This window comes from Lepisma saccharinum, chromosome 11 (assembly GCF_977018435.1).
Source record: "Lepisma saccharinum chromosome 11, izLepSacc3.1, whole genome shotgun sequence".
Taxonomy (NCBI): Eukaryota; Metazoa; Arthropoda; class Insecta; order Zygentoma; family Lepismatidae; genus Lepisma; species Lepisma saccharinum.
The window spans coordinates 58,819,365-58,836,838 of NC_139239.1; the positions used below are offsets into that span (position 1 = coordinate 58,819,365).

At 37.9% G+C, this 17,474-nt stretch overlaps 2 protein-coding genes across 8 annotated transcripts in view; one reads left to right on the forward strand and one right to left on the reverse strand.

Annotated features, from left to right (window-relative positions):
- Positions 1 to 6,861, forward strand: part of Hgsnat (Heparan-alpha-glucosaminide N-acetyltransferase) — a 69,848-nt gene extending 62,987 nt beyond the window's left edge. For 5 of the 7 annotated variants that reach the window (XM_083131215.1, XM_083131217.1, XM_083131219.1 and 2 more), the window contains 4 exons: positions 380 to 549; positions 1,816 to 2,002; positions 3,583 to 3,695; positions 6,627 to 6,860. In XM_083131215.1, coding sequence (XP_082987341.1) covers positions 380 to 549; positions 1,816 to 2,002; positions 3,583 to 3,695; positions 6,627 to 6,814 — 658 coding nt within the window. In that variant the 3' untranslated portion in view covers positions 6,815 to 6,860. Of the gene's footprint in view, positions 1 to 379; positions 550 to 1,815; positions 2,003 to 3,582; positions 3,696 to 6,626 lie in introns of all 7 variants that reach the window. The other 2 variants (XM_083131212.1, XM_083131214.1) reach the window with 2 other exon arrangements.
- Positions 6,862 to 7,137: 276 nt separating this feature from the next.
- LOC145994844 (uncharacterized) lies at positions 7,138 to 11,101 on the reverse strand. Its single transcript, XM_083131220.1, has 2 exons — positions 10,231 to 11,101; positions 7,138 to 9,031 (listed from the first exon to the last, which is right to left on the reverse strand). The coding sequence occupies exons 1-2, from the start codon at positions 10,464 to 10,466 to the stop codon at positions 7,627 to 7,629; spliced, it is 1,641 nt and encodes a 546-aa protein (XP_082987346.1). The 5' UTR covers positions 10,467 to 11,101; the 3' UTR covers positions 7,138 to 7,626.
- Between the last annotated feature and the right edge of the window lie 6,373 nt (positions 11,102 to 17,474).

Genomic DNA, 17,474 nt, shown 5'->3' on the forward strand with positions numbered 1-17,474 from the left:
CATCAAAGATAAGAGTACTGTGCATTTGTTCTGTGTGTCAGAATATCACATGTACAGTCATGGAAACTAATACTTCCCCATAAGACTGATGGTATTAAGCCTCTATGGGGGAAGTATTTTTTTCCATCACATATAAGTGTACTTATTCAGCTGAACTGGCCACATGAAGTAGCTTCTGGCATATTGAGTTGTGGAGAGGACAGGGTAGCTCAGTGGTAGACCATTAGCATGTCATAGCATTAGAATGTCAATGATGCACTAGTAGAGCCACGATTAATCAGTCAATTTTTTTTATGTAAAACTTCAGAAAGTTATGGTTACTTACGTTAACTTCACATTGGAATTGTCAGATGAATTTTTATTGTCTCTACATTTTCAGGGGCTATCTTGGACCAGCAGGTATTCAAGACAACGGTATCTACGCAGGTTGTGCTGGAGGGGCGACAGGATACATCGACCGTGAAGTTCTAGGACTGAATCACATCTACCAACACCCGACTTCCAATGAGGTGTATAAAGGGGGTCCGTTTGACCCAGAAGGCATTCTAGGTACGTTGGGTGATGGAAATAGGACAGTTGGGATTCCATATTTCATTATTTGCAGTTGGTGAACATTTCACAAGTACTTAAAACATTAATGTCAATGACTTAACAAATCGATTGTGTACATGCGTCAACAATAAATGCCAGAAAATAATTACCCTTATGTATATCCACATGCATGCATACCCACGAGTTAAATAGTACAGAGACACCAGAGAGAAGTAGATAAGTACTGTACTGTGTTATTTATATGCCATAATATTCATTCAGCATTTCTATGATGTGCAAACTTATTGAAAATTTTCACTTTCAAGAAGAATGACAAGGCTAAATACATACATACAGAATTCAACTTAAATCCAACACAGTAATAGAGATTCAATCGTAAATGGTGCACGTATTCTGCAAAAAGAAACAAAATCTTCAATTTGTAACTTATTAGCAGTAAGAAAAAGTTCTACAAATAACTGTTGGTAATGAAAACTGTAACTCCAGCTTATAAGAGTCAACATAATATTAATCTTTAGTATGTATTTCTTGAGCAGCTACATGTTTATTGATATTCATTAACATATAGCTTGTTGTTTCTAGTATAAAGTTACATTTCTCTCTTTACCTGCTGTTTGAAATACACAAAATAAATTAATATGTATGTGTCAAGTGTACTCTAAGTTAATAAGAAAAGTGTGTGTGGGAATAATTCAAGTAATTTCTTTAAGGTTCGCATAACTACAGCTTACAATTATTAAATAAAACACAAGTTACTACTTATGTGTGGTTTAACGGGTTCTTTCCAAACTTATGTTTTGGACCCATTGCCAGATCCTCCAAAGAAATCACATTAAAAAGATAAAAGCAGAATAAAAAAGTGTTAAAAGGACCAAAGTCGTAGGAATATAAAACTGCATCATGGCCACCACCATTACATTGTCACTATCTACCTCCATGCAGCATTGGCCTGCTTTTCAGATGTGTACTAGTTACTTCCTACTGCTAACTCCACTTTCCCAAGGAAGAATCGGGAACTTGGTCCAAAACATCAGAATTTGGAAAGAACCTGTTAAACATGTGTGTGTTTTAGTGAACTCAATAACTTATAACAATTTAAAAGTTATACATCTAAGGAATTATAAGTAACATTATTAAAAAGAAACAATATGTTATATCTCAAAATAACCTCTACTTTTTAAAGCTCAGCAATTCAAATAGTACAGTTTAAGTGGCTGAGTTGTTTTGTAACTGTATTAATTTGATGGGAAACTTTTCTTCTAGGTTGTGTTCTGTCAGTGTTCCAAGTATTTCTCGGTCTTCAAGCAGGAACAACGCTTCTATTCCACCGGGAATGGAGAGGTAGAGTTTGTAGATGGATGACGTGGGGCATCCTAACAGGGATTATTGGGGCCATACTTTGCCTTGGCAGCAAGGAAGATGGGTGGATTCCCCTTAACAAGAACCTCTGGTAAAGTGTGCATAATTATTATGCTAATTTTACTTACTTAATCCATCCTCTTAAACTTTACAGTGTAGAGGTATTATGCTAATTACTAGGATAAACTCTTTGGATGCAAGCATTTTGCATTAGTGCATTGATTTTTCCAGAGATAGCGTCAGAAAAAAAGGAATGGGGAGGTAGAGAGGGCAGGAATATTTTCTGGGGAGGGCAGTCAGATTTAATTACACTAAATACCATTCAAAAGTGCATATTTGTGCAATAAAGTGATAGTTTCTATAAAGGAAAGAAAATAGTACCACAATTTACTATTTTATTTTGTAACTAAGGAAGATTATTTTAGCTTCTATTTAAAATAGGGCTGAGTTGAACTGATACCCATACTGATGCTATTACTAATTCTCACTGATGCCAATACTGATGTTTAAATATGATAACAATGGAAAGTTTTTCAAAATATTGATTAATGCTGGTGTGTTAGTATACCGTTCCATTTGTAAGCATCACTAGAGTTCCATTTCAAAATATTCAAGAATGACATCAGGACATTATGTTACTTGTTATGTGATAATATTTTTCACACAATATATATTAAAGTAAAAAAAAAAAAATACGTACATAATCCTCATGGTGCAACAGCCATTGAGGGCCAAGGACTACCTACCGACTGCCAGCCTCACTCCCACATGCCTCAGCATAGGTGGGCAATCATCCAACCATTTGCAGTGTGATGTGTGGTCAGCACAACAAACCCCACAGTCATTGTTGTAGGTTTTCCATGACTGGGTTACGTTACTCATTCGTAGTGCCCCAATTTCCTCACGATGGTAGGAAAGGACATATTTATGGGAGGAAGGTCCAGGGGTGTGGACCTCCCCTTGAAAGTACTAAAATGAAACAATTAATCGAGGTTTATTTATTTCTGCCACACTTATTGGAAGGCAAGGATTTTATTGGGGTCATAGGACTTTGAATCACAGGATCAAAGAAGATTTATTACTACTTATAATAATATGCATAACATATCACCAAGAACTTTAGAACTTTACTTTTCGCCAACTACATCTACAACATCCTTTTTGATGTTCAATAAATATTAAATTCGTTATCTATTCGACATTAATTTCCTTGCCAGGAAAACTATATGTAAGCTATACCATTTTGTTACCTATTCATGTAACAAAAGTATATATTATTTTGAATATTTTAATAAATACTATTTTAATTAATGTAATATAATTATTTTGTGACACTTGGTTCGGAACCCCCCCCTGAAATATATTTTTAGATATGTGCCTGCCGATCCCATAAAAAAGTTGTTATGCTTCCCTCTCAGGAGACTCGAACCAATGCACATCCTGTAGCCTGAACCCAAAGCCTGATGCCTTAGACTGCATGGCCATGGTGCAGGATACAAAATAAATTGTGCTGCTGGAAAAGTATCAGCTATTCGCTAAATCGAAATCCAACTGATACTTTCCAATATTGATACCAAACCATATGTTGGCATTGGTATAAGCTCAGCCCTAATTTGAAATGTTTAAAATAATTTATTCACTTTCTGATTTACTGCTTCTTGTTACTTTTAGGTCCCTATCATTTGTGATGGTGACGTCCTCTTTTGCTTTCATATTGTTGTCAATATGCTACATTTTCATTGATGTCTTACATTGGTGGAGTGGTTCCCCTTTCTATTATCCAGGTATGTTGAGCAAACAGAGGTTGCAGATTGTTGTAAGGAAAAATGTGTTAAACTGATTGCACATGAAATAAATTCAGAGAATCTGTTTTGAAATTTTTGATATCTCTTCTTGCTTTACATTGATGATAGGAAGACTTGTATCATTAGTGAGGAAGGAACAATATAAAATGTTCGCTGATAAAGTAGTGATATAAAATGTACCAATACCAATATCTGATATAAATTTGTAAACGTTCCTTCAAGAACTTGAATGGTTAATTAACCTCCTTAGTTGGTGACTGAACTGGGATTTTCTCATCAAATAAGAAACTGTATTTACATGTGTACAAAACACAAAAATGACAGAGATTTGCTCTTAATTACAGGCTATTTATATATCGGAGCAATTAAAATATCTGTAATTTGTACTGATAAACCAATACACCTATATCAACTGATATCAATACAGTATTGATGCCTGCACATTGCAACATGTGTGAAGGCATATGGGGGGGGGGAATTGTAGAGGGAGGGCTCACATATTTGCAATCTGGGCTATTTGTGGAGGTGATGTTATCAGCACCATGCCCTGCCTGTCTGTACCCCTCAAGGTACCAATTTATTCGATACTGGGTGAACCCCAGAGCTGCTCCATGCAGAGACATTGCTGGAAAAGTGACCACCTGAAATCGCCCACTCCAGGAATTGAACCTGGGTCTCCTGCATGGCAGTCAGATACCCTGCTCACTGGATGACTTAGACACATACTTGTAGTAAATAAAATGTCAAATTGGGCTATATTTTGGGTGCAAAATCAGAGTATAATATTATGGTGTTGGTTCCATTAGAGTTAATAAAATCTCAAATTTGATTTGTGAACTCTGCAATTATTACCCAAAAAGAAAAGTTTACATCTTAATGGGCACATCCATAACCTTCAACTTCTGTTAACTATTTTGATGAAGGGGGTCGAATAACAGAAATAGAAGTTCTAGACAGTCGGCTACGAGAGCAGTGGTAGAAATAAGAATTTGGTTGTTTAAAATGAGAAAATTGATCAAAGAATTGTAATTCTCAAGTTGAGAAAATGCCAATGCATTATAGTTCAAGATTTCTGTCAATATCAATACTTGGTCATTTCTCAGGAACTTTAAATTTAGTTAGACGATGATAAATTTACTATGTCAGTTTAAGTGAGTTTTCTTAAATGTTTTTTTGGATTCATTTATGTAATTATTGAAATACACTGCTTGCCATTAAAATTGCAACACCCAGAAGGAAATGAGATAGAAACACGAAACTTGGCAAATATGTAGTTCATAATAAGATAAGAAAATGATTACAGTTAGAGCTCGGTAGTGTGACATGTGACACGTAGAACATGGTTGCATAACCCCAAGGAGCTAGTAGCGTGTATAGCCTCCACGGGCGGCAATAACTGCTGCAACACGGCGAGGCATGGACAGAATGAGTCTATCGATGTCTGCTTGCGGTATGGCATCCCAAGCGGCTTCCACACGGTGCCAGAGGTCTTCAACATTACGTGCCGGAAACCTGAGTTGGTCCACCCAGCGACCCACCATGGACCAGACATATTCAATTGGCGACATATCCGGCGAACGTGCTGGCCAAGGAAGCAGGGGCACATGGTTAGCTTCCATAAATGCGAGGACATTCCTTGCAACATGGGGGCATGAGTTATCCTGTTGAAAAGTGGCATTATGCAGTGCATGGATTAATGGGACAGCAACAGGGGTGAGAACCTGTGTGATGTACCGTTGGCTGTTTAATGTCCCTTGAATGCGTACGAGACGCGAACGAACACCTATGGCGATGGCACCCCATACCATGATACCCAATGAAGGCCCTGTGTGATGATGCAGGTGTCATGAAGCCTAGTGCCACGGTGCTGCCACACACGTGTACATCCATCATGATGTTGTATACAGAAGTGGGATTCATCAGAGAACACTACAGCATTCCATTCCACCATCCATGCACGACGGTCTTGGCACCATCTCAGACACAAACGCCTATGCTCTAGCATCAGAGGAATCCGCAACAGTGGGCGCCGGGAAAAAATTCCCCGGTTTGCCAAATGACGAAGCACGGTTCGTGGGGACACTGGACGTTGTAAAACATCCCGTACTTCATGCGCAATCCTTGTTGACATGGCCGTTCTGTCTGTAAGGGCCATGCGTATCAGACGTCTGACCTCTCGTTCCGTCGTCTGACGCGGACGTTGTGAACCTCTACGTCGCTCTACAGTGCCTTCCTGGACCCTCTGGTTCCATACACGGATCACTGTGGATGCATTCCGTCCTACACGGGCACCGATCTCACGGTAGGATAATCCGCATTCACGGTATGCAAAAATTCGGCCGCGATCGAACTGGGAAACCTGCTGGAATCGCTGCCGTATTCGACGACGTGGCATTGCTGACCGATTTTAACACACTACACTCACGACCATGCACTTTCACTGCTCTTCTGCACCTATCTGACCTGCTACAGGTACCACTTACCAGATGGCGTGGCAGGATCACATGACGCATGATGGCCTTGAACACCTAATCATTTCCTTCTGCACCTCTCCTCTGCACACTGTGCACATTTCGTCTGATTCAGATTACTCCTTCTGGGTGTTGCATTTTTAATGGCGAGCAGTTTATTAAAAAGGTTATTCTACATTTTGCCACATAATTGATCAATGTTCAGAAATTTTGCATATACAAACATTGTAAATTAGAAAAAAAACTGAATTAAATTGCTTCTTCTTTGAAAACTCCTAAAGTAGACTTCACACTGTGTAATCTCACATTTCCATTCACATAGAAGCCATGCATATGAGTACCTACTGACGAGTTTTATAATTAAACTGAATCAAGATATCCAGTATTAATGAGATTTGATATATGAAAGAAAAATACAGCTTTTTAAATGTATTTACAGGCATGAATGCAACTATCATGTACATGGGTCACCAGTTGGCAGCTGAGTTGTTTCCATGGCATTTTGAGTACGGAGAAGGAACAAGGGTCACCCATATGTTAAGCCTCGTAGAAGCGCTATGGGGGACTTCCCTGTGGGTCTTGATAGCTATGTGGCTGCATCATCACAAGTTCTTTTTATCTATTTAGTACAAATCACAACAAACAATAAAATTTTACATTGTTACAATGTAGACTATTTATTCACACAAAAACCTTGAAATAGTTCTGAAGGGACATCCATTTATTTTTTTCCTAAAGCTGGGATGAGTTTTACATGGTGAGTATCTTTGTCAGTTTTATCTAATTTTATCATCGTAACCCCGAAAGTAATGCTGAGTGGTAGTTCCAAGCAACAAATATTAAGAGTATAAATTAGAATTCATAATTGGTGTGAATATTTTGGTTCAATTTATTAATGTTTTGACATTGTGACATGGAGAAATATTCTTAAACATACAAAATGTATTTACTTTCTCCACAGGTCCAGTTTTTGTTGCATTATAAATTAGTGATTTTTGATACCATCTTTCTTCAACAAACTAATATTTTTGGTGTTTCACAGCTTTGAGAAAAATGTCAAAAGTTTTACATATATAAGAATGGTTCAGGTTGGTTAAAAATAATTTTCGCGACAATATTAATGCTTTTACATTGGTTTGAAGTAGATTGCAATAAAACATGAACTCATTTTGCTTTTGAATTTTCTTCTGTGATTGTAGTTTGAAAATTTATTACAGAGATGGGTAACATGAAGAATTTTACATCGTTATTAATAGATACAATAATGTTGATACAGTATATGAATTATTTCTTCAATAAAAATCGTTCTTATTGCTGAAATTTTAGTTTTCATCAAATTTGAAACCATAAATGCATTGCATTAGTATATGGATTTAGAAATGAAACTTCTGTTACTTAGTTGCACAGTTAGTGTCTGTGCTTGTGGTCAAAACTGTTAACTACGAAGAACTGCAAAGGTGTGAGAATGAACAGGGCGGCATCAAATCCATCTGGTGATGTTGAAATTCTGTTGGATAGGGATAAAATGTTTCTGGCATAGCATCAATCTGTGACTTCTGTACAGGTGAGCGATCTCTCTGAATTTGTAGTCCTTTGAGGTAATCATCGTGACGAGCTTTAGTTATGATGTTGAGGTTGTTATTTGAAGGTGGAAATTGGAAGCCACACTCATCTGTTGAGGATAAACACACCTGGAAATCTGGTGGATCAATCTTATGTTGCTCCTGAAGCTGGCCATTTTGAAAAGGAATGTGCATTTTGTATGTAGTTTCTTTCTTCGAGTCCGATACTTCACCATACTTGTGCTGATTCTCAAGGCATTCTTCAGGATGATTCTTCAATTTGTACTCTGAAATAGAGCATATGGCAGAGTTATCTTCATTGTTGACTTTCACTGGTCTGATTGTTGCAAGTTGTTTCCCTGCTTCATCAGCTTGCTTCTTCAAATGATTTTGTTGTAAAATGACATATTTGTTCATTATTTTTTTTCTTGCAAACTCTGGATGAACATGAGCTTTAATCTTGCCAGTCTCCTCGTACTTCATTCGTTTGTTGGGTGAAGAGTCTCTTGATTGTGGATGGTTGAATGTTTCATGTGCAGTCTCTGCCGTGACAATCTTTTGAAAGTTTTCCAAAGCTTCCTCTCTTGAAATGCAGATGGCATTACGTCTTGAGAAATCCTGTTTTGTGTTTCCCTCCAAAGACAGGATCCCTTCGAGCTCTGGCACAAAGAACCAAGGCATGTCTTTAGCATTTGCCATTAAGTCCTTTTCTCCTATTTTGTAAAGATTTCCCACTTTGTTGCGGTATTGTTTCACTCGATGCTGTAGCAAAAAGGCTCCGTGTGCATTTCCTTCAACAGGTTCCAAAGCTTTTGCAGTCTGATTTGCTGTCTTGGTTTCATCATGGTGTTCATCTTTTACTTCGTGAGCATGTTCAGGCACATTCCCACAATTCAAGAGTTCCATGCATGCTGGAGGAATTTCAGTCATGCCCTCTTTGGGAACGAGACGTAGCTGTTTGAATGGGGACAAATTCTTAGCACTGGTGGCCACTTGTTCTGGACTTACATTCAAAACTTCTCTAGGTTGGGAAGCAGAGAGGTTCTTGCTTCTCTGAAGAAGTATGTCTGATGCAGAACTGTTGGGTAATTGGCCCTCGTTGTAAAATAGTACATCATGAGGAGCTGCAGGGCTTGGTTCAGCAGAAGTTAACCTGCCACATTGTTGAGGGGGGCTGAATGTCTGGTGTTGTAAATTATGGACGTTGACATGCTCCTCAATAGCTGATGAAGGAACCTGGAATCTTGGAGCTGCGGGGTTATTTCTTCTTCCTTGTGGAAACCTGGGAAAATCATTAATACTTTACAAAAATAAAATATTGCTAATAGTATGCCACATAGAGATGAAGATTACTCTTCCAAGAAGTGACTATGCTTGCAAATGTTCTAAATATAATGTCGCATGGCAGTTTACTAAGTGATTAAGATTGTAAGCACACATTTAAGGGGGGGGGAGATATCAATACTCTTTCTGACACTTAAAATACCTCAATAAATGCAGATTGATTTTCAGGTGATATCAATAACTTGGTATGCATTCATTCTTTAAGACATATGTTTGTTTATCAGCTACTCTCAATTGGTTTACATTCGTAGATTTATATCAGTCTAAGTAGAACAGATTACTAAGGCAGCAGACAACTTCATTTCAAGAAATGAGCAAACAAAGTTGATATTCTTTCAGAGAATGTACATATAAAGCAAATTTTATTGCAGCACTTACTTTCATATGTTGGGGAGAAGCATCCCAATTTTGAAAAGGTAAATAGAATTAATATTGAAGAAAGCATGAAATCGGAAAGAGGCACTACAGTGAATGAAGTAGTGATATTTCCTGTCCTGTTTTCTTCAAATTTAAATATGTAGTTTGTAAATTTTGCCCTGCAAAAAATTACATGAAGCCTGCCCCACCGATTAGAATAATTCAGCATGCTCTGGTTCAAAATCTGGACTTCAGTTTTCCAAAATTTTGCTCCATTTCTAATTGAGTACAAGAATGGTACTTATTCTATTTATTCCTTCATAATATTTTCTCCTTTCGGTGGCCTTGCCATTGGTATCTTAAAAGGCAGAATGTGTGATGTTAAAAAAATAACCAAATGGTCCCTAACATGCAATTTCTTAGCATAGAATTTGTAATAACAATAATAATTTCCCATGCTAGTTACTACTTTTAGTAGGTCCCAGGTTCTATTTCCTGTGAATTTTCAGTGATCCTGATCTAAATTTAAGCTGCAAGTCCAGCTCTCGCGTGGCTATCTGTGCATAAAATGGACTTAAAACAACTGAAGTTACAGATATTAGGAATTAGTTTAAGATTCAATTAGATTACAAATCATCTGAAATTGATAACATGAACATTGAGGGCTATCCTGTAGAGTTAATATCTAAGTTCAGTAGAACTGTAAAATAATCTATAATCTGTAGAGTACCAAAATTTGTAGGATATGCATACATATTAGCAAGTTGATGGAAGACTTACCTCTTACTGTCCCGTGCCATCATGTATTTTCCATTTGTAACATTGATTTTTCCCAAGCTCAATAAACGTAGTAGGTTTTCTTTCACAGCTAACATCAATTGATTGTCATCATACTTGCTGCACTTGGCCTGTACTGCTTTTAGGAAGGCTACAAGTGGATCTAAGAAAAACACTTGAAGTTCTTGATAATTTTTCAGGTATTCCAAGATATTTTTCGAGCAATTTAGGTTCTCCATCTTGTCGCCACTGCTAATGTTTGTTATATCATAGCAAGTAATTCATTCTTGTTACATTGTTCCCACAGTATTGTTGAACATTAATTATTAGTTAACAATGTATATGTTTCTTTTTTGACACATGAAACTTCTTAAGACTTCTTTCCACTAAAGTTCTAAATTATTACACTTATTGCCTAGTAGTTCACAATTTGATTTTCTGTGCAAGTTCTTATGCCAGCTGAGAAAATGTAATTTCACTTTGCTATTCCTCACAACAAGAGAGTTTCAGCAACAAAAACTCAATTTTTTTGTAGCCCATCTTCTTGTCAGTGCTATATTTTCCCACTTTTCCATGGGTTTGTCAGGCGTGGATCCATGGGGAGGGCGATCACCCCTCCCAACTGGCAGGTTTTTTGATATATTATTATTCCTAATATTTTTGAGAACTCAAATGTTCTTTTATCACACAAAGTTTAACCGAATAGAGAATATGTTTTAAAGTTTGATTTAAGCCCACTTTATGCTCGTGGTAGGCTAATCAGAAATGGACTTACAGTTTACATTTGGACCCAAACCACTGTGCAATATGCCTCAAAAGGAAATCCAGCCACAAGATCCATTGGGAGAAAAGATTTTTGTTTTCTTTGCTTATTCATTTTACTCCTCATATCTGATCGTTCAGTTTACCATTGCAATGGAAGGTGTTACGAAAAACATACAATAATAACCATCTATTTGACGCCTCCCAGATGACGTAATTGTAATGTATTTGCCATGTAATGAAGGGAGTTCTGGGTTCAACCATACTGGTTCGGATTCTACTTGAACTTGCAAGTCCAGTCCCAATTAGATTGTTGGTACATAAATTGGACTCAAAACAAAAACTCAAACTCAATAACCATCTATTCCAGCCAGGATCTCTCATTTTACAAAATAATTTATAAGTTAATCTCGAGAACATGGAAATCTGCTTGGTTCCTGCCCAAAGTACTATATATTGTTTATATGAAACAGTGCGAGTGTATGTTAGAATTCTTGGTGAGGTACCTGATTGAAATTCGCCCCTCCCAACTGTAACTTCTGGGTCTGCCACGGGGGTTTGTTGATGATGAAATGACATGTGACATCCCTCTTGACTACACTGCAGCTTGCTTTCCTTCAGTATTATCACCTTTACATGAAATCACTGACTGGCAACTATGTTGCTTCACCCAGTGATAACATCATCAAAGCATGAGTGACTCAGCGAAGAGAGAGCATCTCTTCTCTCGTCTTCAGGTGAAGAAATTTATTTTTGCTAGTAGTAGGAATCGAACCTATATAGACTTGTGATCCAGTGCTCTAACCAACTACTACACAGTACCCCCTGCCATGGTTAGTACACCAGATTCGTAGTTCGCACATAAAGCAGTACCGTCATCTGCATATAAGTGTTAAACATGATCACGAAGCTGAATAATCACTTTATTATTATTAATTATAAACACACTATTATTGCAATATATTATAACTGTTCTAAATTCAATTTAGATAAACTGTAAATCAATTACTTTAAGATTCATGATTTGCAAGACATGTGTTTATTTGATTTGTTGTTTTAAGTCCACTTTATGCACAGAAAGTCTATAATCGGAACTTGGCCTACAGCTTAAAGTGAAATTCGAACCACTATGTGCCTCCACCAGGTATCAAACCTGTGCGATTTGCAAAATGTGTGTAATGTCAACACTCAGGTGTTAAAACAAAGATTATTCCCCACCAGGAGCTTTAGAATTTGCAGAAACGTTGGACATTGCCTGCTGCTAACTCATCCATCTCAAATTACAATGCCAATGTTGACAACTACCAAACTACTCACATGATACTTAATATAGTGAGTTGCCATAGAAGCAAATTCAATAACAGATAAAACTTAAGTGAAGAAAGCAATAAACCATCTCTTCTGAGGTCTGCAAACAATGCAAAAGTTAAGTTCTGAATGCTATGAAACTCGAAATTCTATTTTTGTGTGTACATGTCACATTATTATGTAATCATTGTCTTCTCGAAGGTGGATTGATTTGCTTTATTTTACTTTGCTTTTTTGCCACTTTTGGCTAATAGCAAAGATGAGGGAGAATGAGAGGTGATGAGATGAAATTAATGGAAGCTCAATCACAAATAAAGGCATAACTGAGGGGGAAGGGGGCACTTGCCCACCCAAATTTTCAGATGTTAAGTTAAAGAGAGATGAGTATCAAGCAAGCCTTTTTTTGTGTGTGGTTGAGTAACATAATTTAACTGAAATTTTTTTGAATTTGTATGAATTGTTCAAAACTTTCTCATACATTCGCAACACTACTGGACTGGAAGACTTCAACATGTTTCTGTTTTGTGTACTGAACGAACATACAATATGGGTATCTAGAAAATATAAATAAATTTGACACTTAATCAGTTCTTTGTGGAAGAAAACTGCAACTTTATTAGGACCAGAAGCTTGACTCATACTTGTACACTATATATGGTGTGTGCCATGCATAGGGGAAAGAGTTAAATGCACTAAAAAGGGCAAAACATGCATGCAATATCCATTAAAACATCAAAATTGGAACTAAGAAGTTTTTAAAAGCACCCCAGAAAATGTGTATTGTATATTGTGGTCTTCAACCTGTGCAAGCGGCTCCGGTGCCCACCCAGCATCATAGAAAGTGGGTACCTGGAGGAAACTGGGGAGTAAAGGCAGCCAGGGGCATGGTGCTGACCACATCACCCCCAGCTCGACCGAGATCAAGAAAGTGTGGGGCCCTAACCCACACCCCCTATACGCCTTCCTGGCATGGTGCAAAGCACAGGGGAGCACTTTACTTTCTGAGCGAATGCAGAATATTCAGAATGTATCCAATTTCGTTAATATTTGGTATACTAACTAAATTATGGCCTTCTAATCACGAATCTGTTGTTAAAATGCGGGGGTAACGTGTGGAAATCGGATAAAAAGGCGATAAAAGTTGAATTATTATTTTTAGAGCTGTATCACATTGTTTTACAAACAAAATTTTAACTAAACTTGCCTAACCTTATTGGAAATGGTTCTTGAGGCTATCCGTGAATGTTTTGTGGGGCTACCCGTGCAAAATGTTAAAATTTCTACACATGAACCCCACATTTTAACAACAGATTTGTGATTAGAAGGCCAAATTTAGTTAGTATACCAAATATTAACGAAATTGGAGACATTCTCTATATTGCACAATCATACCTTACTTTCTTTATATTGTGGTCTATAATCTGATTTATGACCCCACCAATACCTTCAGGGGGCCTCCCCAATGACACAGTGGTAGCATTGTCACCTTGTAATCACAGGGTCCCGGGTTCGATACCTGGTGGAGGCACATAGTGGTTCGGATTCCACTTTAAACTGTAGGTCCAGTCCTGATTAGCCTTACCGTGCATAAAGTGGACTTAAAACACCAAATCAATCAATCAATACCTTCAGGGCACACCACTTTCCACTAATTCCAAAAACAGGAATTTCCATTTAGACCCATTTTTCTTGTGTGGTTTGCTATCTCGACATGGATGGTGAGAAAATTAGTACATTTCTATTATTTGTATTTTAAGAATAGACACTGTTTACAGAGAAGAAATTTGTGACTAATTGCTGGGGCTTATTGAGTTTTTGTATGGAATTGCAGCACCTCATGTACCATGTACCAGAGTTATTAACTGCTCAAAATCAATAACAAAAATTGTCTGCAAAATCGTGAAAGAAATTAATAGAATTCACACAAATACCTGCAACAACCTGTTTTACACACTCCAAAAATGATTGTTGAACTATACTGTGTAAGATAAAATTATATTCATGTAGACACCCCGACAAACAATGCACAGCACTGCACTTTGCACATGACATAGGGTTTATAAAGTTCTGAAATTATGCCAAAATTCAAAAGACCAATTTCCTAAAGAAATATTATTTATAGGGAATACAGGGGCAAAACTAATGATAATTATACCAGGCGTGCCAGTTAATAATTCTTAATTAATCCAAAAGAAAACAAGTGTATCTGGGGAGAAAGGTAACAAAGGCTTTATTCAAAGTATGCGCCATCACTAGCTATACATTTTGCCCATCTGTCCTTCAAATTGTGGATGCCCTTCCAGAAAAATCGTTCACATTTTGAGGTGATCCAGTCAGCAAGCCATTGTTCGACATCTTCGTAATTGTTGAAGTGTTGTTGGGAAAGGGAGTGAGACATCGATGAAAACAAGTGGTAGTCCGAAGGGGCTAAGTCTGGTGAGTATGGCAGGTGGGGCAAGAATTCCCAGCCAAGTGCAGAAATTGTGTGTCTGATGCCTTTCGCTGTGTGTGATGAGGCGTTGTCGTGCTGCAAAATCATTTTTCCGTGTCTTGTCGCCCAATCTGGGTGCTTTTCGATCAATGCATGGTTCAAATTGATGAGTTGTTGATGGTAGCGAACAGCATTCACTGTTTCACCTGGTTTCAGAAGCTCATGGTACACCACACCTTTCTGATCCCACCAAATGCACAGCATTGTCTTCCTTCCGAAGCGATTCGGTTTTGAGGTCGATATTGGTTGTCCCATGACTTTTTGCATTTTGGGTTCTCGAAGTAATCCATTTTTCGTTCCCAGTCACTATCAGATGCAAGAAAGACTTTCTTTCATGCCGAGAAAGCAACACTTCACACACACAGTTTTTTACTTTTCCATTTGTCTGTCGTTCAGATGATGTGGGACCCATTTTCCTGCCTTCTGGATCTTTCCCATGGCATGAAGACGATCAGATATGGTTTGGCGACCAACATTTAACTTCTCTGCCAGTTGTTGTTGTTGCGTAAGGTAAACGTACCTAATTTCGACAATGCCCCTAAGTTTGACAGGGTATTTGAAAAATCGTAAAAGATAAGGAAACGATGCGATGCAGAAAATAGTGTATGTATCATGCGACAGTGTACAGGTTTACCCTAAAAAAAAAGGGTGGTTGCACCTGATGAGACATAGCAGCAGCACAGGAGAAATTGTAATGGCACTATTTGCTAACTGTGAAAAATCAACTGCTTTTTATTGGATTTCGTAAGAAGGTAAGTTTTCTACGTAAGGTTTTTACTAGTTTTGTGTTGTTTCAAAACAAATTACAATACTTTATTATTATTTTAGAGCCGTTTTCTGAGCTTCCTAGTCTGTTGCGGCAGACAAAGGTTGTTCACGTAACAAAATAAGAGGGCTGTTGAACATGTGAGCACAAAACATGGGTGGTGCACCAAATTTCGACAAGTGTCGAACCTTATTCGAAAATACACAATGTTGGGTTTTGATGTGCATTGAAAGGCATGTTGTTTACCATTCCTAAAAATACCAGTTTCATTGCCGTACGGCAATTGCAACATTAATCCGACAGGGGGGTGTCAGAGTTTGGTGCCGTGCATGTCAAATTTTGGGACATTCCCTGAAACGTCATTTCTGGGCTTTTTGCATACTATTTCTATCTTCTGTCATTGCTATTTCCATGAAATCACTCTTTATTCCTGCATCACTAAATGTGAGGGACCTGAACTATACAAAACTGCAATAATAATACCAAAAAATGTCACATTATAATTACGTGTTTATATTGGCTTAATGTGATAAACTGAACTAAAATTCCATGCAAATTAAATTGCCGAATGATGAAAATTTTGTCTTATGTATGATTTTTAAGTCCCCGGCCGGTTCAAATCCGGGAACTTTTCTAACGGTGGAAGCGGCCCCGGCGCCTACCCAGCGTCGAATAACATGGGTACCTGGGGGAAACCCTGGGGGGTAAAGGCGGTCAGGGGCGTGATGCTGATCACATCACCCCCACTCACGACCGGATCAAGAAAGTGTGGGGCGTTACCCCTACACCCCCTATACGCCTTCATGGCGTGGTGCTATGCACAGGGGAACACTTTACCTTTTTTTTTTTTTTATGATTTTTAATGTTCTTAACAATTCTGTGAAAATGTTGCAAATTGGCCTGATTAATGATAAATATTACACTTAACTAAAATTTGACCTCATACAGTACACTATTTTCCTTGTTCTACGATTTTGTGAAAAATGTAGGGATGTGCGGGACAGAAATTTTTGGGTCAGTATGGGAAATTTTCGGGACTGGAAATTTTCAAAATTTCCCAAAGCTCTAGAGATCTCGAATTCTACACGTCATATTCACTTTAAATGATTGTTTTTGCATTTCTGGTACAAAAACAAACAATTTTCGATAAGTTCTAGCCATTTACAATGCAGAAAACGTCGAGAATTAACGACTTTCAAAAATGACCATTCGATATTTCCCAGCTGCTCGGGATCCTGAAAAGTCGGGAATCATTTCCCGATCCCGGTCCCGACTTTTCGGGATCCCACACACTCCTAGAAAAATGTTGCAAAATTCCAAAAATGGGAATAAACGTAAGCTTAATTTTAATTTATTCTCTGATTAAAATCAGTTTTACGTGATCCTCACAATGAGTAAGAAGAGGACAAGCTTGCTTCTTTCTGAATCCTAAAGGAGGAAAAGTTCTTGCCCAGCGAGGAACAAAGGTTGTACACCAGAACCGCTTGATAATTAATTTACATTAAACTCAGCCTAATTTGTTCCTTACTTTAGTTTCTTTTGGCCAAGTCCAAAAACTTCCAAGAAAGCAAAGAGAAAGACTGCCTGCTGTGATTACATCTCCTTAAATAATCAAATACTTTACAAAGGAGGAGGATTGATTTGGTGTTTTAAGTCCTCTTTATGCACAGTAAGGCTAATTAGGACTGGACCTACAGCTTAAAGTGGGATCCGAACCACTATGTGCCTGCATCGGGGATCGAACCCGGGACACCTTGATTACATGGCGACGACGCTACCACTGCTAACAAAGGAGGAGAAAAAGCATGAAGTAGAGGAGGCAAAAGAGCTAGAGAGCTGAAGAAACTTGCTGCACAGAACAAGAAGACAAAGAGTTTAGGCAAAAAGGGAAAGAAATGGGTTGAAATGAGTGACTCAGAA

Bases quoted from the DNA above. Each gene is read 5' to 3' on its own strand.
- LOC145994844 (XM_083131220.1), bottom strand. From the start codon at position 10,466: ATGGAGAACCTAAATTGCTCGAAAAATATCTTGGAATACCTGAAAAAT. The intron at 9,032-10,230 runs GTAAGTCTTCCA...TGATTTTCCCAG, and splicing joins ATGGCACGGGACAGTAAGAG to GTTTCCACAAGGAAGAAGAA.